The sequence below is a fragment of the Macaca thibetana genome, chromosome 19 (genome assembly GCF_024542745.1).
Source record: "Macaca thibetana thibetana isolate TM-01 chromosome 19, ASM2454274v1, whole genome shotgun sequence".
Lineage (NCBI taxonomy): Eukaryota > Metazoa > Chordata > Mammalia > Primates > Cercopithecidae > Macaca > Macaca thibetana.
In genome coordinates, this window is record NC_065596.1 from 5852459 (window position 1) to 5874342 (window position 21884).

The 21884-nt window shown below is 55.4% G+C and overlaps 4 protein-coding genes across 8 annotated transcripts in view; 1 reads left to right on the top strand and 3 right to left on the bottom strand.

Annotated features, from left to right (window-relative positions):
• The window catches only part of CRTC1 (CREB regulated transcription coactivator 1), a 174147-nt gene that overhangs the window by 119579 nt on the left and 32684 nt on the right, over window positions 1-21884 (bottom strand). The window lies entirely within an intron of this gene.
• FKBP8 (FKBP prolyl isomerase 8) overlaps window positions 1-21884 on the top strand; it is a 212805-nt gene that overhangs the window by 81522 nt on the left and 109399 nt on the right. The window lies entirely within an intron of this gene.
• REX1BD (required for excision 1-B domain containing) overlaps window positions 1-21884 on the bottom strand; it is a 280166-nt gene that overhangs the window by 45535 nt on the left and 212747 nt on the right. The window lies entirely within an intron of this gene.
• Window positions 1-21884, bottom strand: part of KLHL26 (kelch like family member 26) — a 34823-nt gene that overhangs the window by 10134 nt on the left and 2805 nt on the right. Inside the window, exons 1-2 of one of the 4 annotated variants that reach the window (XM_050769588.1) lie at window positions 2141-2237; window positions 323-420 (exon numbers count right to left, since the gene is read on the bottom strand). The exons of 1 other annotated variant lie outside the window; for it this stretch is intronic. In XM_050769588.1, the coding sequence (XP_050625545.1) occupies window positions 323-372 (50 nt within the window). In that variant the 5' untranslated portion in view covers window positions 373-420; window positions 2141-2237. Of the gene's footprint in view, window positions 1-322; window positions 421-2135; window positions 2238-21884 lie in introns of those variants that run through there. 2 more of the 4 variants (XM_050769586.1, XM_050769587.1) reach the window with 2 other exon arrangements.

A 21884-nucleotide genomic window follows, 5' to 3' on the forward strand; every position in this document is an offset into this window, starting at 1 on the left:
TAAACTCCCCCAGGTGGACCGCCTGTTATGGGATTCCCGAGATCTCCAAGGGTTGCCCGGGGACCACGTGCTTGCTACTGACACACTCTGTGGAGGCTCCTTCCCTCCCCACACTGGTCCTCCGTGGGGCCCTCGAACCCTTGCCTGAGAGTCTGCCCTGGGGGAACCCAGCCCGAGGCAGGATGGCCACGCGGGGGAGGTCACAGGAAGCTCAGAGTTGCAGGGGCTGCGGCCAGGCGCCCTAGTGATGAAGCCTCGTGGGAGGATTAGGAGCAGGGGGAGGTGGGGGCTGCCTCCGGAGCCAACAGTGAGGGGCACGCACCTGTCAGAGCAGGCGCCCCTCCTCTGGCCCCGGGCTGGCCTCATCTCCATGGTCGGCTTCCCAATACACGAGGAGCGATCCAAAGCCCCAGAACGGTTCTTTTCATTGGAATGTTCAGAAAAGAAAAAAAAAGGCAAGAACAAGAAAGAATTTCATGGAAACATTTCTTTGGGGTTTTGTAAAATCCTTTCCCACCCCCACGCGGAGCCCAGTGCTTGGGCCAGAACGGAGCCTGCCGGCATTGCCCCTGACAGGCGGTTCTGACGCGCATAGTCCCTCACTTCCCCTCAATGAGGAGAGCACTTCCACTTTCAAAGCCAATTTTGGTTTTATTGTCCATGTGGCTCGAAGGAGCGCAGCAGCGCAGCACAGCTGGTTGGCTCCCACCCCGGCCGATGCGATGCCGCCCCAGGGTCCCGGTGCATGGGTGGGGAAGAGTCTGTACTTCAGGGGACAGCAGGGGACATCAGGGCCAGCTGAGAAGCCACTGCCCACTCTCTAGCCTTTCTCCCAGCCAGTCCCAGGTCGGCAACTGGATCAAGACCATCCTGAGAGCTTTGTCTGAGATCCAGCAAGAGAGGGAAACAGAGGCTCGGAGAGAGAGTGGCAGAGACTTAGAGAGAGGGGACAGAGATCCAGAGGGGAACTGGGACCCAGAGAAAGAAAACCAGAACCCGGAGAGAAGGGGACAGAGACCCAGAGAGAGAAATAGATTCAGAGATAAAGGGACAGAGACTTAGAGGGTACGGAGACCCAGAGGGGAACAGGGACCCAGAGAAAGGTAGACAGAGACCCAGAGAGAGGGGGACAGGGACCCAGAGACAGGGAGACAGACAGAGACCCAGAGAGAGGGGGACAGAGACCCAGAGACAGGGAGACAGAGACCCACAGAGAGGGGGACAGAGACCCAGAGAGAGGGAGAGGGAGAGACAGAGGCCCAACAAGAGGAGAAAGAGACCCAGAGAGAGAGGAAGACAGAGACCTAGAGACAGGGAGACAGAGACCCACAGAGAGGGAGAGGGAGAGACAGACCCAGAGAAAGGGGGAGGGAGAGAGAGGGAGAGGGAGAGAGAGACCCAGAGAAAGGGGGAGGGGAGAGAGAGGGAGAGGGAGAGAGAGAGACCCAGAGAGAGGGGGAGGGAGAGAGAGACCCAGAGAGAGGGAGACAGAGACAGGGAGAGAGAGACAGAGACCCAGAGGGAGAGGGAGAAACAGAGACCCAGCAAGAGGGGGAGAAAAAGACCCAGAGAGAGGAAGACAGAGACCCAGAGACAGGGAGACAGAGACCCAGCAAGAGGGGGAGAGACAGACCCAGAGGAGAGAGGAAGACAGAGACCCAGAGACAGGGAGACAGAGACCCAGCAAGAGGGGGAGAGACAGACCCAGAGAGAGAGGAAGACAGAGACCCAGAGACAGGGAGACAGAGACCCAGCAAGAGGGGGAGAGACAGACCCAGAGAGAGAGGAAGACAGAGACCTAGAGAGAGGGAGACAGAGACCCAGAGACAGGGAGATAGAGACCCAGAGAGAGGGAGAGAGAGACCCAGAGAGAAGGAGACAGAGACCCAGAGAGAGAGAGAGAGAGAGAGAGATAGGGAGAGAGGAACAGAGAGCCAGTGAAAGGAGGGGAAGCAGAGATGGTGGCAGGGGTGGGGGTGACAGCATCCTGGCAGTGTGGGAGGTGGTATGGGGCTTGGGTGCCAGAGCTGTGGGGGGCCTGGAGTCCCACCACCACCCTCTCAGCCTCACAGCCACCACCCTGCTCTCCAACCACACTGACGCCTTCTCTCATGACCCTTCCCACCCACTCTGACCTCACCAAGCAGGCACAGGTCTTCACACGCAGCCTCGCAAATCCCCAGCAGCCGGGGAGGTCACAGGCTCAGTATCCTTCTCCAAGATGAGAACACCTCGGCCCAGCGTGCCCCCGCCCTCCCCCCACCCCTGGCCACCAGCAGCTACAGTCCTCGCTGGCTCTTGGGCACGTGCCTCGAGGGTAAAAGGTACAGAGAGGCAGGGTCCCACCCGTTCCACAAAGGCAGCTCCCCCAGCACTGTTGCCATGGTGACCACAATGTTTCACCGCACTGGGGACTGCTCCCAGCCCACAGGATGGAGTCGCTGGGTTCCGGCACCTCATGCTGGCCCTCAAACACTCCGGCCCCCACACTCACGTCAGCAAGCTTTCCCATGGGACAGTTCAGAGGCCCCTGAGGCTGGGCCCGCCCTGCTTCTCCCCCAGACTGCCCAAGGCTACTTCCTGGGGTTATCCCTCCTGATAAGGGGCCGTCCCTTCCAAGGCACCTGCTGTTCTCTGCCTCCCTGGGTTCCTGTGGGAGTGGAGGAACGATAATGGCTTCTGCATGGACAAGTGGGAGAGCCCAGGAGCGGGTGCAGGGCCCCACCGCAGTGTCCCAGCAGGCCAGGACACTCAGCCACTGACAGACCCGGAGACTGGAACAGAGGAACAGAGATGGGGAGACAGAGACTCAGAAACAGAGGGACAGAGACACAGAGATGGAGACAGAGACACAGTGACAGAGACAAAGAGAGACCCAGAGACAGAGACAGGGAGACAGAGACCCAGATATGGAGACACAGAGACTCAGAAACACAGAGACTCTGAGACAGGGAGACAGAGATCCAGAGACTCACAGACGGAGACACAGACGCAGGGACAGGGAGACAGAGACCCAGAGACGGAGACACAGAGACTCAGAGACAGGGAGACACAGACCCAGAGACAGGGAGACAAAGACTCCAACCACACTGATACCTTCTCTCATGACAGAGACAGGGAGACACAGACCCAGAGACAGCGAGACAGAGACCCAGGGACAGGGAGACAGAGACCCAGAGACAGCGAGACAGAGACCCAGGGACAGGGAGACAGAGACCCAGAGACAGGGAGACAGAGACCCAGAGACAGAGGGACAGAGACCCAGAGACAGAGGGACAGGGATGCAGAAACAGAGGGACAGAGACCCAGAGACAGAGACACAGAGACAGAGGGACAGAGACCCAGGGACAGGGAGAGACAGAGACCCAGAGACAGGGAGACAGAGACCCAGGGAGAGAGGGACAGAGACTCAGAGACAGGGAGACAGAGACTGCAGCTCAGGAGCCGCCAGGGTGCAGCTGTCTGTGTCTCCCTCCTGCTTGACATGCTAGTTTTCTCCGATATCCTCACGAATCATTTCGAACAGGAACCCCGCACTCCCCCTCTGTGCTGGGAGGGCAGGCGTGCTGGGCAGGCCAGGCAGGGTCAGAGCCACCCTAACCTCGCAGCCTCCCCACCCACCCACCCTCAAGCCTCCTCCAAAAGCCCCGCGCCACTGAGGCAGACAGGGCTTGCCGTGAGCTGCGCCTGTTGGCCCAACTCACAGCGTCCTGCATGGATGCCCTCTGACTCCTGCGAAGGAGCCCTGGCCTTCCCCTTCCTCCCAGCCTCCTGATCCGGAGCCATTCCCTGCCTGTCTGTCCTTGGCTTCAGCCTGTCTGTGCCTGCTGGGTGGGGACAGAATGACAGGAGACAGGGCATCTGGGAGTGCCTAGCAGGAGGCCACTGTACCACCTGGCACCCCCAGACAGCCCCCAAGTGACAGCTAGGGACGCCAAGGCTCAGAGAGGGCAGGCAGGCAGGTTTCAGAATCCAGGATCAACTGGAAAGGACCACCACCAATGACCCCAAGGACCCAGTGAGGTGGCAGGAGACACTCCCTCCTCTCAGGCTCTGCAGGTTGACAGGTGAAGCCCACAGAGCTGGGAGCAGAAGGCTAAGGCCCGCCCACCCCCATCCTACAGTTCCCCCGCAAACCCCACTATGAAGCCAGGGCAAGCTGCGTGGCCTCCCGTTCCCTGAGCCTTGCTTAAACCTTCCCGAAGACAGGGGGTCAGAGGTGCAGTGCTTTGCAAGCTGTCATCTCAGGAGCATGGGGGCATTCTAGATGAGGAAGTGGGCTGGAGGAATGGGTGGGTGGATGATGGATGGATGTGGCCACCTCTCACCCGCTCCTCAGGGGTCACCATAAGCCCAGTGCCCTCAAGGCCAGGCTGTGATCTCCTGCCCTAATCCCAGCCTCTGACCAATGCCACCGGGAGTCCAGGATGTGTGGGGCCCTGACTGCGGCTGATGGACAGGAAGATGCTATGCATAGCGCCCCTCATCCAGGCCTTGCCCAACTCCAGCCACTTCTCAAGGCCAACAAGAAGTCCCACCATCCAGACAAAGGCCCAGAAGACAAGGGGGTGTTCAGACCCCACCTCCCTGACCAGCTGCAAGCTCTCTGCCTCCACAGCACGAAGACAAGAGGGTGTTCAGACCCCACCTCCCTGACCAGTGGCAAGCTCTCTGCCCCCACGGCACCCCTCCCATCCTGGCTCATGTCCAGATGACAATGCTGGGGTGTCCCCATCAGAACAGCCTTCACTGACCAAGGGAACACCCAGTCTGTGCAATCTTGGCTCCTGGCCCACCTTCTGGCAGGCAGTCTCTGAAGGGGCACTGCTACCATCCCATCTTACAGATGGGGAAATCGAGGCACAGACAAGTTCAGCCACTGACCCAAAGTTATACAGTAAACAGAGAGGGGGGACACCAGGCTTGGCCAAAGGAGGCCTTCCTCAGCCAACACATGGGTGCTGGTTGGTCTCTCCCCAGCCCCAGGTGGGTGGGCCTCTGATCGTGACCATCACAGATGGGGAGACTGAGGCTCAGAGGGCTGAGACACCTCGCCAAGGCTCTGCCTGAGCTGGGAGGATGGACATGGAGCTGAACAGCAGGAAGAGCAAGACGGGCTTCTCAAGGCCGGCCCCAGGCAAGAATGTGGATTTACCCCACTAGTCCTTCAGCTACCCTGCAAGAGAGGGAACCCCACTCTGTAGATGAGGGGGCAGTGCCTGCCAGGTCCCGCTGGGAGAGCCTCGGTCTACAGCTCATCAGCCACCCCACCTCCCTGATCCCCAATTGGGCAGTTTTTGTCTTCCCTGCTCCTCACTCCATCTGCCACATCATCTGTTTCCAGCCTGTCTCCCCACAACTGAAAGGGGAACCCCATGGAAGCTGGGCAGGCAGGGTTCTGTCTCCTGCAATGTCCTGGTGCTCACCGCCATGCCTAGCATATGGCTGGAGCTCAGTCATGCTTGTCAGCTGGGTAGGTGGACAAGCAGTCAAGTGAATGGACAGGTAGATGGATGGGTAAATGAGTGGGTGGATGGGCGAATGGTGGATGGACAGATGAATGGGTGGGTAGATGGGTGAATCGGTGGGTGGATGGGTAAATGGGTGGGTGAATGGATGGGTGAGTAGGTGGATGGAGGGGTGAATGGATGAGTGGATGGATGGGTGGCTAGATGGATGGGTGGAGAGATGGGTGGGTGGATGGATGGGTGGATGAAAGGGCGTGTGGATTGATAGGTGAGTTAATGGATGGCTGGATGGACAGATGAATGGATGGGTGGATAGCTGGGTGGGTAGATGGATGGATGGGTGAATAAATGGATGAAAGAATGGGTGGATGGGTGGATAGACAGGTGCATAGGTTGGTGGATGGGTGGATGGATGGGTCGGTGGATGGTAGATGAGTGGATTGGTGGATGGTGGGTTGGTGGGTGGATAGTGATAGGTGGGTAGATGGAAGGGTGTCTGGATGGGCAGGTGGGTGGGTGGATGGATGGGTGGGCAGATGGTGGATGAGTGGATTGGTGGATGGGTGGGTGGGTTGGTAGATGGATAGTGGTAGGTGGGTGGATGCGTAGATGGAAGGGTGGCTGGATGGGCAGGTAGATGAGTTAATGGATGAGTGGATGGAAGGGCAGGTGGGTGGGTGACAGACAGACAGGCAGATGGATGGGTCGGGGGGTAGGTGGGTGGGTGGGTGGATGAATGGGTGGGTGGATAGATGGAAGAGTGGGTAGGTTGGTGGGTGGGTGACAGACAGACAGGCAGATGGATGGGTGGGTGGGTGGGTGGATGAATGGGTGGGTGGATAGATGGAAGAGTGGGTAGGTGGGTGGGTGGGTGGATGGGTGGGTGGAAGGGCAGATGGATGGAAGAGTGGCCTGATGAAAGGGCAAGAGGATGGGTGGATGGATGGGTAGGTGGATGGATGGGTAGGTGGGTGGATGGGTGGGTGGATGGATGGATGGAAGAGTGGACTGATGGAAGCGCAGGTGGATGGGTGGATGGATGGGTGGGTGGGTGGACAGGTGGGTGGATGGAAGGGCAGATGGATGGGTGAGTGGATGGAAGGGTGGACTGACAGAAGGGCGGGTGGATGGGTGGATGGATGGGTGGGTGGGTAGATGGAAGGATGGGTGAGTGGGTAGATGGAAGGGTGGGTGGGTGGGTAGGTGGGTAGATGGAAGGGTGGGTGGGTAGATGGATGGAAGGGTGGATTGATGGATGGGTGGGTGGGTAGATGGAAGGGTGGGTGGGTAGATGGAAGGGTGGGTGGATAGATGGAAGGGTGGGTGGGTGGGTAGATGGAAGGGTGGGTGGGTGGGTAGATGGAAGGGTGGGTGGGTGGGTAGATGGAAGGGTGGGTGGATGGGTGGGTGGAAGGGTGGACTGATGGAAGGGCGGGTGGGTGGATGGGTGGATGGATGGATGGATGGATGGATGGTTGGATGGGTAGGTGGGTAGATGGAAGGGTGGGTGGGTGGGTGGATGGAAGGGTGGACTGATGAAAAGATGGGTGGATGGGGGCAGGGGGGTGGATGGGTGGTTGGGTGGATGGACAGGTGGAGGTATGGACGGTCAGGTGGGTGGGTGAACTGGTGGACACAGGAGTGAACAGGTGGGTAAGGAGTGAGTGGGTGGCAGACAGATGAATGGTGGATGAAGGGTGAGTGGATGGATGGACAGATAAATCCGCGTCTTTGCGCTGGGCCTTCACTGAAGAGCCCCTGTCTTGTTCTTCCTGCTCCACATCCATCCTCCAGGATCAGGCAGAGCCTTGGTGAGCAGTCTCAGCCCTCTAAGCCTCAGTCTCCCCATCTGCATCATAGTCATGATCATAGGGCCCACCCACTTGGGACCATGAAAAGGCCAAAAAGCACCTGTGTGCTGGCCAAGGAAGGTCTCTGCTGGCCACACCTAGTGTCCCTCTGCCTCTTGTTTACTGTGTGGCCTTGGATGAGCCCCTGAACCTCTCTGTGCCTCAACTTCCCCATCTGTAAAATGGGATGATAGCCGTGCCCCTTTTCTAGGCTGCCTGCCAACAACAGAGCCAGGAACCAGAACTGCACCACCCCAGCTGATGGTCTTGCACAAAGTGGGCGCTCCCTCAGTTCGTGGGGGCTGTTCTGATGGGGACACCCCAACACTGTGGTCCAGGTACAAGCCAGGATGGGAGGGGTGCCGTGGAGGCAGAGAGCTTGCTGCTGGCAAGGGAGGTGGGGTTTGAAGGTGAGTGGATGGGTGAGGTGGCAGGTGGATGGCTCCCAGGTGGCAGCACTGGGCTGGAGCCCAGCTCTTTTTTTTTTTTTTCTTTTTTTTTTTTCTGAGACGGAGTCTGGCTCTGTCACCCAAGCTGGAGTGCAGTGGTGCAATCTCAGCTCTCTGCAACCTCCGTCTCCCAGGTTCAAGTGATTCTCCTGCCTCAGCCTCCCGAATAGCTGGGACTATAGGCACCTGCCACCACGCCAGCTAATTTTTGGTTTTTTTTTTTTTTTTTTTTTTTGAGATGGAGCCTCCCTCTGTCGCCCAGGCTGGAGTGCAGTGGCGCCATCTCTGCTCACTGCAAGCTCCGCCTCTGGGTTCATTCTCCTGCCTCAGCCTCCCGAGTAGCTGGGAGTACAGGCGCCCGCCACCACGCCTGGCTAATTTTTTTTTTTTTTTGTATTTTTAGTAGAGACGGGGTTTCACCGTGTTAGCCAGGATGGTCTTGATCTCCTGACCTCGTGATCCGTCCGCCTCATCCTCCCAAAGTGCTGGGATTACAGGCATGAGCCACCGCACCCAGCCAATTTTTGTATTTTTAATAGAGACGAGGTTTCACCACATTGACCAGGCTGGTCTCAAACTCTCGGCCTCAGGTGATCTGCCCGCCTTGGCCTCGCAATGTGCTGGGATTACAGGTGTGAGCCACCACACCCGGCCTGCTGGAGCCCAACTCTTATCTTAGCTCACTGCTCGTTCCTCTCCATGTGACCTCCTGGCCCGAGTCCTAGTGCATGTGATCCTTTGGGATCCACATGAAGCCTGCAGCGGGACTCTCTTGCACATCCAGTTTCTGGGCCTTTGCTCATGCTGTGCTCTGTGCTCAGTGGCCGACCCTCTTGCCTTCAGACCCTCCTCTCTCCACTGCATTTCTGCGCTCAGCCCCTCTGCTGCCTCCACCCTAGAGCCTTCTCTGCCATGGCCTTCCTCACCCTCATGGCCCAGTTGGGTGCCCATCCAGGGCTGATGAGTGGGCAGGTTTCAGCCTGAGGCTTCCCTTTCCCATTCCTTCCCACTGAGGGGAGACTGCTTCTGTGACAGCCCATCCCCCAACTTGGTCCCACTGCGTTGGGCCAGGAGCAGGGACCCCTTGAATGAGCAAATCCCTTCACTCTACAGTTCAGGCAAGTAGGTACATGACTGCACAGCCCCAGAGCACTGCTTGGAAACCCAGCGAAATTCCAGCACTGCTGAAATCTAGCATCTCGGGGTGGCAACGTGCTGCAAGGCAGCCCACTCCACTGCCTCCACTGGCAGGACAGGTGTTGAAGCCCCAGAAGGGACAGGGCTGCCACACGGCACTGCTCATCCCTAGCAGAGCCGGGCCAGATGCAGGCACTCCACAGCTTAGCCCAGAGCCTTCCAAAGACAACACAAATTTCAGTGTCAGAGGAGGTCTGTCATGAATATCTTCATTTTTGGGGTGTTTACCATCCCTCGCCTCTTCTCATAAGGCCCCCCTGTTTTCCTCAGGAACCTCCTGTTCTCTATTCTTAGCCCCAGTGTTGGAGATCAGGCAGACCCCATTGCTGGGCTGAAAATATGGATGTGACGCAGACTGGACAGAGGCTCTGGGGCCCCTGGTCGTAGGGATTCATCCTGGGATGGGGACTTGGGACTTGGCCTTTCTGATCCAATCAGAGCCTTCCCTGGGATTTTTACTGGAGCCACCAGGATGAAGGGTCACCTTCCCAGTGGTGTTGGCGGGCTAGAGGAGTGGCAAGGTGAGGTCCCCTTTCTACCAGGTGGGCAGCACCCAGACAAGAGGAATGACAGGGCTGAAAGAAGGGAACCACAGATTCCAGCCTTCAGACCTCGCACCCCAACGTACCTAAAACCGGGTGTCTCCTTGCACTTTTTAAAATGTGAACTTCGAGTCTTTAACTGACAGCAGTGTCTTGGGTTTCTGGCTCTCCCCACCAAGAGGGGCCTCGGATGTCAGGAGCCTCAGATCCGTCCACAGCATTCCAGACGAGCCTCTGGAAAAACCGCTGTGGCCTTAACACTTTTCCAGCTGCCGCCTCTCCCTACAGTGCACACGAGCTTCCTACCCGGGCTGGGGGGCGAGGAAGCCCCGCTGAGGGCCATTCTGAGGGCGAGTGGGCGGTGGCCATCCCCAGCCGCAGCCCCGCCTGTCTGTGACAAGACAGACGGCTCCACTCCGTCCGCCACGACTCCCAGAAAAGGTCAGCAAACTGCCCGCGCCCCTGACCAATGCGAAAGTTCAGCAGCTCTAAATGCTAACAGACTGGAGGCGTGACTGAGGCTGGAACGGCAGAGGGGCCCGGTGCCATCAGCCTTGGCGAGGAAAACATCACCCGTCATCTGTGCAAGTGACTCACGTGGAGTGTAAACATTTGTGTGCTCCTGACCCCCCGCTTCACACGACAGAGCCACGAGGACCCGAGGAGGGGGAGCCAGAGGAGAGACCTAGAGAAGCCCTCCTGGGACAGGACGGACTTCACCAAGAAGAACGCACGCTTCCGACTCGAACCTCAGTCCTGGAAGTTTTTCAGAGAGGATGACTCAGGTTGATGGCAACAGAGAGGGTGCCTTGGGGGTCCTCTGTGGGGCTCCCCTACGTGTCTGTCACCTCACAGTCACCTTGACACTCCTTCCACCCCGCTCCGGGAAAATGTCCCGCTCTCAGCTCCAGTAACAGACGATCTGGGTGATCACATGCCTCTCTGCTCTGCCTCCTTCGGCAGACTGCCTCAAATTCTAACATCCCGTGGAGAGCAGAACTCTCCGGATATCCAGCCCAGACCGCTCCCGCCCGCCCGAGTCCGTCTTTGACCCCTGTGGAATTTCACAGTTGTGGCGTCAGTAAACATCTTCGGCCTCGATCCTCGGGTGACCCCCCTCCAGGCCTTTACAAGCCTGAAGGTCCACCCCTCAAGGTCTCCTCCAGGCCCAGCCTGTTCAATTCCGGAAGCCCTTGCCCTCGCAGGAAAGGTCTGTGATTCCCCCAAGGTGCCGGTTACTTCCTCCCGGATCACAATATTTTCAGTGTGCACCGTGGTGGTGCATACAGAGCGATTAGGCGCTCTGCTGCGCGGTGAGGGGTCTGAAATCACGCTGGACATGCACCAAAATCCGCTCTGCAGAGGAGGAATGCTAGGGAATTGCTGGCGCTGCCGTTGGAGACGAGTCCTGTGAATTCTGCGCGGCCCTCTCCGGAGAGACATGTGGAAGGGGCGGGGTGGGGGGCAGGAAGGGACTGGAGGCTGGGGTTAACAAGTGTTAAGAGAGCAGGTCCGCACAGCTGCAGAGCGGCTACCAGAGGAGGAGGGCGGGGCTGCCGGCAGCAGGAACCCAGTGGGCTTGGCCCCCACTTCCACTTCAGACAGCTGGACAGGGAGAGAGCGGCTGTCTTTTGCCGCCTTTGCTTTAACATGCAGGGCTGAGGTTTTGCTCACTCACTAAAGACAGCACATGGAAAATGGTACGGTGCCCTGGGCTCTGTAACAGGGCCGGTTTACTGACAACACGCCTGTGAATTTCTGCTGCTCTGCCCACACCCTGCTGGTTCAATGAAGCGAAGAGGAAGAGGCGGATGACCCTCGGCCAGCCTGGGCATGCAGAGCTATGCCAGGAGGCTTCCCCTCCGGTATGCGTCGAAGACTGTGCGGGGTGGGGTACTCACTGGAGCTGTACTCAAGAGCGTCCACCCTGTGCCAGCAGCTGTGCCAGCACCAGGACCACCACTATAAAGAGAACCGATAAAGCCCTGCCCTTGGGGAACGCACATTCTACAGGGACATGGGTCCTCAAGCACAGAGAATGTACCGTGACGGCAGGGCGAGCAGTGGCGCCACGGCGGACACAGTGGCCAGGCCCTGAGGAGACAATACTTGAGCCGTGCAAATCGCTGGGACAGGACATTCCAGTGAGCGTGCTTCAGAGCCCAGCAGAGCCATCAGGGCTGCGGAAGCTCAGGGGCCTGGCAGGTCACATCAAGCAGCAGATTTTGTTCTGAGAGTGAGGGAGCCACTGGCAGGTGTCCGGCGGTGCAGTGAGGTGGTCTGATGCCTGCCTGAGGAGGGTCCCGCTGGCTGGAGTTGGGGATGACGCCCAGGAGGGGAAGAGCCAGGAGTGGCTCTGAGCTGGGATGGGGAGGAGACAGCAGGAGGGGCTGGCTCCAGGCTGAGGCTCGAAGGTGGAACCCACGAGAGATGCTACCTGGGGACCTCCCGGGCAGCTGCAGCCAGACTGAGGCCTTCTCTCAGGAGGAGGGACATTCCCAGGACTGGGACCCGCTGGTGGGAAGACCTGAAGCCCTCAAGGACTGTGGGAGCTCCACGTGGCACGAACCCTGATCAAGGAGAGGCATGAAGGGCTTTTCTGGAACACAGGCAGGGCTGCGAATCCCCCAGGCCAGGTGGCATCTCCAAGTCCCTTGCTTGTTGCAGGCAATACAGCCTCGCGGGACCAAGGACAACCTGGACCTTCAGCCTGCCCAGTGAGGAGGAACCAGCCACCACTATCGGTCAGCACAAGCTCAACCTCCAAGCATCCCCAAGCCTGCGCGCGCCTCTCCATCCCTCCAGGGCCCACCTTGGCTGAGGCTCCCTTGTCTCTTGCCAGAAGGATCCTTTCTTTTCTAAGACAGAGTCTTGCTCTGTCGCCCAGGCTGGAGTGCAGTGGTGGAATCTTGGCTCCTGGGTTCAATCAGCTCTCGTGCCTCAGCCTCCAGAGCAGCTGGGACTACAAGCACCCGCCACCGCGCTCAGCTAGTTTTGTCTATTTTTAGTGGAGACTGGGTCTCACTATGTTGCCCAGGCTGGTCTCTAACTCCTGACCTCAAGTGATCTACACGCCTCGGCCTCCCAATGTGCTGGGAATACAGGCGTGAGCCACCACACTCGGCCTACAGAGGGATCCTTTCAAAACAGAAGGCTGACCGATAAGCCCCTCACCCAAACCCTGCCCTGGCCCCCTGGCCCAGCCAGCCCAGAAATGACTGCACGATGTTCTCTAACTCTTGCTGGCATGTATGCGCCCCACGGGCACGACCCATCTGTCCCATGGACCCTGCATGTCCAGCACCTGGCACAGGAGGACACAGGAGACTGTGGCACCCACACAAAGGCAGAGAAAGGTGTGTAACAAATCCTGTCCACAGAGCAAAGAGCTGGGGATGCCGGGACACATGCTGCCCAGTCACCCCATGCCTTCAGTAGATCCCACCCGCTTCTTCCAGGATCCAAGGCCCCAAGTCACTGAATTATTTCTGTCTTTGTCCTTCCCCCTCATCCTCCTCTCTCTCTCCTCAGTCTCCTGTTCTCCATCTTTCTCCTCCTCTCTCCTCCTCTCTTCCTCTTCCTCCTCTTTTCCTCCTCCCTCTTCCTCCTCCTCCTTTTTCTCCTCCTCCTCTTCCTCCTCCTCCCTCTCATCTCTTCCTTCTCTTCCTCCACTCTTCCTCCTCCTGCTCTCTTCCTCCTCCAAGGCCTCTCAACACCAAATCTAAAACATCCCCTAAAACCAAAGGGTAGGTCTCTCTCTCTCACACACACACACACACACACACACACACGCACACACGCAAATATCAGAAAAAGGAAAAAACGAAAGAGCTGGAGTGAGGAGAAAGCCTCACTTTTACAGTGTCTGAGGAGAGATGGGTGAGATAAAAAGTAATCGCTGTGGGGGAGGTGGGATGACATTCGCATGGGCTCCCTGGAGATGGTGCGATTGTGGGGGAGGGTAATAAAACCTTTCTTCCCCAGTAACTATGGACCACGACAAGGAGGCCGTCCTGGAGGGCACAGCTACCAGGTGGAAACAGTCCAGCTGTGGCGATCGCACTGTGCGATTCAGGGTGAAGTGAGCGCTCTCAAAGCAATTCCACTCCCAGAGCTCTCAGGACCTGCCAACAAGGAGGGGAGGAGACGGTGGCCTCCGTCCCAGAGAAGGGGCTCAGCTGTGAGGGGCAGATCGAGTGGCCTGGATGTGGCCTGGCCTGCAGGTCAGTGCCCCTCTTGAGCTGGCCCAGTTCCACCTGCCCCTATCCCTGCTGAGATGCTCCCGCCCCCTCCCCCGCTGAGCTCCTGCTCCCAGGCCTGCCCCTGGCCGGACCTGCCCTCTCCAGCTCACGCTGGATGTGCTTTACTCTCCTGCTGCCCCTGCTGCTGTCCCTCTCACGGCCACCAAATCATGGCACTACTGTCTTCCCAAAAGCTCAAGCTGACCCTCTCCTTTCCTTGCCTGACACACGCACGCCACATCAAGCCTTGCTGGCACCGATGATCCCCTCAAGGCCCATGCGGGCGTGGCAGGCAGGATGGCAATGTCCCCATCATGGGCGATGTCAGCACCGCCACAGTAACACTGATGAGGCACATGCGGCCTCTCCCCACTCATTTCCTCCCAGACACCCCCCACCTGGTGGGCCTAGAGCCCCATTTCCCAGATGAGGAATCTGTCACAGCCACACCCCACAAAGAGGGACCCACAGTCACCCATGGGTGTGATGAGACACCTCATGCCACGATATCTGACCACATTTTCCAGGAGAAGGACTTGAGTCCACGTCTTGGAAGGGTCAAAATCCTCCTTCTAAAAGGGGCACGAGGTCAGGCACGCTGGCTCATGCCTGTAATCCCAGCACTTTGGGAGGCCGAGGCAGATGGATCACCTGAGGTCAGGAGTTAGAGACCAGCCTGGCCAACATGACGAAACTCCATCTCTCCTAAAAATACAAACTAGCCAGGCGTGGTGGCGGGCGCCTGTAGTACCAGCTACTTGGGAGGCTGAGGCAGGAGAATCACTTGAACCCAGGAGGCGGAGATTGCAGTGAGCCAAGAATATGCCACTGCACTCCAGCCTGAGCAATAGAGTGACATCACAAAAAATAAAATAAAAAAGAAAAGGGCAAGAGGCCAAAGGAAAGAGAACTTCCCCAAAGTAGCAAGGACCTCCTTGGAAAGCCACCTCTTCCCCCAGGTATTCCTAGCAGGAGCTGGGGGCTGGACCCTTCCAAGGCCTCTGGGCTTGGTAGAGATTATCTAGATTGTGGAGAAATCTTCGACAGGCAAAGGCCACTGAGCCAGACTGACTGTGACGAACCCACCGGGCACAGCGTCTCGGCCACAACTTTCCATGCAAACACTTTCAGCAGGCAGCAAAGCCCCTGGGCACAACGTCCCAGCCAGCCATCACTTCTTTTTTTTGAGATGGACTCTCACTCTGTTGCCCAGGCTGGAGTGCAGTGGCACGATCTCGGCTCGTTGCAACCTCCTTCTCCCGGGTTCAAGCGATTCTCCTGCCTCAGCCTCCCGAGTAGCTGGGATTAAAGATGCCCACCACCACACCTGACTAATTTTTGTATTTTTAGTAGAGACGGGGTTTCACCATGTTGGCCAGGCTGGTCTCAAACTCCTGACCTTGTAATCCACCTGCCTCAGGCTCCCAAAGTGCTGGGATTACAGGCGTGAGCCACCACGCCCAGCCTAGCCACCACTTCTTATGCAAACGCCTGAAGCCTGCACATCCCTCACCCAGATCCCCCCATCTCACCCCCAGGAACAGCATGACTCAGCGAGCCCGGGCCCTACCCAGACATCTCCAGGAAGCATAGGCCAAAAAGCATGGATGCCAAAGGTCCATGTCGGAGAGGCTGCGAGGCCAGAAGGTTCCTCCAAAACTCTGGTAGCCAGGTACCTCACAGTGATGGAATTTTAGCTGGGGAGGTGCAACTCCCCAGAGGGTTTGCCTCCCCTTGCAACACCCCAAGTGGCCCAGGCCTCCTTTCCCTCCAAGGAGTCTAGACCCCACGGCCCAAGCTGGGAGGAGGCCAGCTGGTGAACAAGTGTCCTTTGTGCCTGCACCAAGGACCCCACCTCCTCTCCGTGCACCTCAGCCAGGGCAGCCCCACTCTGTCCATCCCTGAGGTTCGGCTCAGTCGTTAACGACCATCTCTACTAGGCAACGGGTTTTTTGTTGATCCCTCGAGATAGGAAGGAAGGAGAATAAGCTTTTCTCTTTCTTTTTTCCCCCTTGGTTGCAGAAGACAGAAGTTGGAACAAACAAGTTATATAACGTTGGGGGCGGTGGGGGGTGGGGGAGCGCAGTCCCTCCTGGGGACAGTTTCTTGAGTTGTGGTACCGCTGGAAGGGCCAAGGGGAAGACAGGAACTGCCCCCGCCCCTGGCCAAAAGACAAAACCTTCGTGGGACAAAAAGGCAGATGCGGGCGTTGCCTGGCAGGCTAGAAAGGCAGTCACAGAGACTAAGACCAGCCCCCAGTGCCCCCCAGCAGCCCCACAAGCCTCCCTGGAAAGGCCAAAGATCGACCTGATCCCATAGAAGGGAATTCCCACCTGCCAGACTGCAAGCCTCAGAGAGCAAGAAGTTTTTGCACACCCCCATCACTCCCTTCCTCCCTCTCTCTCGGCCACATCTCTGGGACACTTCCTCCTGTGTCATTCATGTTCCAGGCACACAAGAGGACACAAGAGAGACAGGCGCTCCAACCTCAAGGCACTTGCAGAGGAACACAACAAATAACGTTAGGTGGTGACCAGCATGATCAAGAATATACAACAAGCATGCACCCCAGCAATTCCGCTCCTAGATGTGTACCCCAAAGGACTGAACATGAGTGTTTAGACAAAAATGTGTACACTCACGTTCATGGCAGCATGATTCATAATAGCCAAGAGGTGGAACCAATCTAAGTGTCCATCAACAGATGAATGGATAAATATGTGGTGCATCCACACAGTGGAATATTACTCAGCCATAAAAAGGAATGAAGTGCTGATTTAGGCTATAACATGCATGACCCCCAAAGCATCATGCTGAGTGAAAGAAGCCAGATTCAAAAGGCCACATAGTGTATGATTCTATTTATAAAACTTGAAAACAGATAGAGACAGACTGCAGATTGGTGATTGCCAGGGGCTGGGCAATGGAGAATAGGGGGTCAGCACTAATGAAGATGGGGTCACCTTTTGCGGGGGACGAAGATGTTTTGGAACTGGACAGCAGTGATGGTTGCACAATTCTGTGAATATACTAAATGCCACTGAATTGTTCACTTAAAGTGGGTGAATTTTGTTATATATATTTTACCTCAAAAACAAAAAACAAAAATACAGGTTGGGCATAGTGGTTCATGCCTGTAATCCCAGCACTTTGGGAGGCTATGGCAGGAAGATCACTTGAGCCCAGGAGTTCAAGACCAGCCTGGGCAACATAATGAGACCCCGTCTCGGCTGGGCACAGTGGCTCACGCCTGTAATCCCAGCACGTTGGGAGGCCAAGGTGGGCGGATAACCTGAGGTTGGGAGTTGAGACCAGCCTGACCAACATGGAGAAACCACGTCTCTACTAAAAACACAAAATTAGCCAGGCATGGTGGCACATGCCTGTAATCCCAGCTACTCGGGAGGCTGAGGCAGGAGAATTGCTTGAACCTGGGAGGTGGAGGTTTCGGTGAGCCGAGATCGTGCCGTCGCACTATAGCCTGGACCACAAGAGCAAAACTCCGTCTCAAACAGCAACAAAAAAAATGAGATCCTGTGTCTATAAAATAATATATATATTTTTTTCAGACAGAGTCTGGTTCTCTCGCCCAGGTAGGAGTGCAGTAGAGCAATCTCAGTTCACTGCAACCTCTGCCTCCCAGGTTCAAGCGATTATCTTGCCTCAGCCTCCCGAGTAGCTGGGATTACAGGCACGTGCCACCAATCCTGGCTACTTTTTGTATTTTTAGTAGACAAGGGGTTTCACCAAGTTGGCCAGGCTGGCCTCAAACTCCTGACTTCAAGTGATCCACCCACCTCGGCCTCCCGAAGTCCGGGGATTACAGGTGTGAGCCACCGCGCACAGCCCAAAACAATTTTTAAAAATTAGTCAGGTGGGCCGGGCGCGGTGGCTCAAGCCTGTAATCCCAGCACTTTGGGAGGCCGAGACGGGCGGATCACGAGGTCAGGAGATCGAGACCATCCTGGCTAACACGGTGAAACCCCGTCTCTACTAAAAATACAAAAAATTAGCCGGGCGAGGTGGTGGGCGTCTGTAGTCCCAGCTACTCGGGAGGCTGAGGCAGGAGAATGGCGTAAACCCGGGAGGCGGAGCTTACAGTGAGCTGAGATCCGGCCACTGCACTCCAGCCTGGGCGACAGAGTAAGACTCCGTCTCAAAAAAAAAAAAAAAAATTAGTCAGGTGGCCGGGCGCGGTGGCTCAAGCCTGTAATCCCAGCACTTTGGGAGGCCGAGACGGGCGGATCACAAGGTCAGGAGATCAAGACCATCCTGGCTAATCTGGTGAAACCCCGTCTCTACTAAAAAAAATACAAAAAACTAGCCGGGCGAGGTGGTGGGCGCCTGTAGTCCCAGCTACTCTGGAGGCTGAGGCAGGAGAATGGCGTGAACCCGGGAGGCGGAGCTTGCAGTGAGCTGAGATCCAGCCACTGCACTCCAGCCTGGGCGACAGAGTGAGACTCCGTCTCAAAAAAAAAAAAAAAAAAAAAAAATTAGTCAGGTGTGACAGTAGATGCCTGTAGTCCCAGTTACTCGGGAGGCTGAAGCAGGCGGATTGCTTAAGCCCAGGAGGTCAGAAGGCTGCAGAGAGCTATGACACTACATGCCAGCATGGGCGACAGAGTGAGACTCTGCTTCAAACCAAACCAACCAACCAAACAAAAAACCACAACAAGCTGGGCGCAGTGGCTCACACCTGTAATCCCAGCACTTTCGGAGGCCCAGGCAGGCGGATTACCTGAGGTCAAGAGTTCCAGACCAGCCTGGCCAACATGGAGAAACCCCATCTCTACTAAAAATACAAAATTAGCCGGGCTTGGTGGCAGGTGCCTAGCATCCCAGTCACTTGGGAGGCTGAGGTAGGATAATCAGTTGCTTGAGCCCGGGAGGTGGAGATTGCAGTGATCATGCCACTGCACTCCAGCCTGGGCAACAAAAGTGAAATTCTATCTCAAACACACACACACACACACACACACACACACACACACACACACAACTAGGTGACTAGAAAAAGTGTCCTGGGGACTACTTGAGCTTGCACGGTCAGACAGGTGGCTCTGAGGAGCCAGAACCTTGGAGAGTGGAAGGATGAAAAGGAAGGAGGCGTGGGCAAGTTGAGAAAAGGAGGTGGGTCATGCACCAGGCCTGGCTGTCCTATTTGCAATAAATGAAGGAACAGACGAACAACGCTACAAAGACTCAATGTCTCAAAATGACTTTTGGGAGAATGTCTTGTACCAATCTCCCTCAAAATATGATCCATTTTCTGCATGCTCCATCTTGCCACATTAGGGGTTCTCCCCACACTGGCACCTGAGGCATGAGACACTCCTATCAGTTGCTCCAAACAGTGATTTTTCACTAGGATGGAGGAAAGGGGACAATGACAAAGATGTCTTTTAAGAAAGAGGGCCGGATGCAGTGGCTCACGCCATAATCCCAGCACTTTGGGAGCCCGAGGCGGGCAGATCACGAGGTCAAGAGATCGAGACCAGCCTGACCAACATGGAGAAACCCTATCTCTACTAAAAACACAAAAATTAGCCAGGTGTGGTGGCATGCACCTGTAATCCCAGCTACTCGGGAGGCTGAGACATGAGAATCACTTGAACCCGAGAGGTGGAGGTTACAATCAGCCGGGATCACATCACTGCACTCCAGCCTGGGTGACAAAGTGAGACTCGGTCAAAAAAAAAAAAAAAAAAAAAAAAAAAAAAGGCAACACAACTTAAAAATAAGCCAAAGATTTGAAAAGACACTTTACCAAAGATACGAATAGCTAAGAAGCTCATGAAAAACTGTCCAACATCATTAGTTATTAGAGAAATGCAACTTAAAACCAAAATAAGACAGGGAACAGTGGTGTGCATGCTTGTAATCCCACTTATTCCAGAGGCTGAGGCCAGAAGACTGCGTGAACCCAGGAGTTCCAGGGTGCAGTGAGCTGGGACCGCACCATCACACTCCAGCCTGGGCGACAGAGTGAGACCTCATCTCACAAATAAATAAATAAATAAATAAATAAATAAATAAAACCAAATGAAGACACCAGCATACACCTTAAGAATGGCTAAAACTAAGGACGGGCCATACCAGCTGTTAGTGAGGATGAGGAGGAGCTGGAACTCTTGAACATTGCTGGTGGGGATGCAAAATGGTATAGCCACTTTGGGAACGAGTTTGGCTGTTTCTTAAAAATTAAAACATGGCCGGGCTCGGTGGCTCACACCTGTAATCCCAGCACTTTGGGAGGCCAAAGCGGGTGGATAACCTGAGGTCAGGAGAGTTCAAGACTAGTCTGGCCAACATGGCGAAAGCCCGTCTCTACTAAAAATACAAAAATTAGCTGGGTGTGGTGGCACATACCTACAATCCCAGCTACTCAGGAGGCTGAAGCAGGAGAATAGCTTGAACCCAGAAGGCAGAGGTTGCAGTGATCCAAGATCACGCCACTGCGCTCCAGCCTGGCCAAAGAGAGAGACTCCATCTCAAAACAAACAAACAAACAAACAAATATATATATATATATATATATATAGAAACATAGCCAGGTGTGGTGGCTCACACCTGTAATCCCAGCACTTTGGGAGGCCAAGGTGGGAAGATTGCTTGAGCCCAGGAATTCAAGACCAGCCTGGGCAACATGGCAAGACTTTATCTCAACAAAAGCACAGAAAAAATAGCTGGGTGTGGTGGCATACACCTGTGGTACCTACCAGCTACTTAGAAGGCTGAGGTGGGAGGATCACCTGAGCCCAAGGAGGTCGAGGCTGCAGTGAGCTGTGATTGCACCACTTCACTCCAGCCTGGGCAACAGAATGAGACTCTGTCTCAAAAAAAAAAAAAAAAATTTAAACACATCTACCATATGAGCTAGTCATTCCACTCTTAAGTATTTACCCAAGAGGATGAAAGTATATGTCCACACAGAGACACATACCCAGATGTTCATAGCAACTTTATTTGCAGTTGTCAAAATGGAAATAACCCAACAGTCCATCAACCAGTTAATGGATAAACAAACTGTGTCCATCCATACAATCTCGTCTGGATGGACACAGTTTGTTTATTTTCACTCCACAGTGAAAAAGAACAAACTTCTGATACAACAACACAGATGAACTTCAAAAACATTATGTTAAGGAAAGAAACCAGACGCAAAGGCCACATGTCCGATTCCATTCTTAGGAAATTTCTAGAAAAGACAAAGCTACAGAGAGTGAAAGCAGATCAGGATGTCCCCGGGGCTAGATGTTGGGGGAGCAGGGTTAATTGCAAACGAGGTTGGGGGAACTCTTTAGGTTGATGGAAGCATTCCAAAAAACTGGATTGTAGTGAAGGATGCACAACTCAGTAAATGTACTGAAACTTAATGATCTGGGTTGAGCACAGTGGGAGGCTGAAGCAGGCAGATCACTTGAGGTCAGGAGTTCAAGATCAGCCTGGCCAACATGGCAAAACCCCATTTCTACTAAAAATACAAAAATTAGCTGGGCATGGTAGCGTGCACCTGTGGTCTCAGCTACTCAGGAGGCTGAGGCAGGAGAATTGCTTGAACCCAGGAAGCAGAGGTTGCAATGAGCCAAGATCACACCACTGCACTCCAGCCTGGGCAACAGAATAACACTCTGTCTCAAAAAAAAAAAAAAAAAAAAAAAAAAAAAAAAACTTAATGAACTGACAAATTAAAATGAATGAATTAGCTGGGCACAGTAGTTCACGCCAGCACTTTGGGAGGCTGAGGCGGGTGGATCACTGAGGTCAGGAGTTCAGACCAGCCTGGCCAACACTGAAACCCTGTCTCTACTTAAAAAATACAAAAATGGTCGGCCGGGCACGGTGGCTCAAGCCTGTAATCCCAGCACTTTGGGAGGCCGAGACGGGCGGATCACTAGGTCAGGAGATCGAGACCATCCTGGCTAACACGGTGAAACCCCGTCTCTACTAAAAAATACAAAAAACTAGCCGGGCGAGGTGGCTGGCGCCTGTAGTCCCAGCTACTCAGGAGGCTGAGACAGGAGAATGGCCCGAACCCGGGAGGCGGAGCTTGCAGTGAGCTAAGATCCGGCCACTGCACTCCAGCCTGGGCGACAGAGCGAGACTCCGTCTCAAAAAAAAAAAAAAAAAAAAAAAA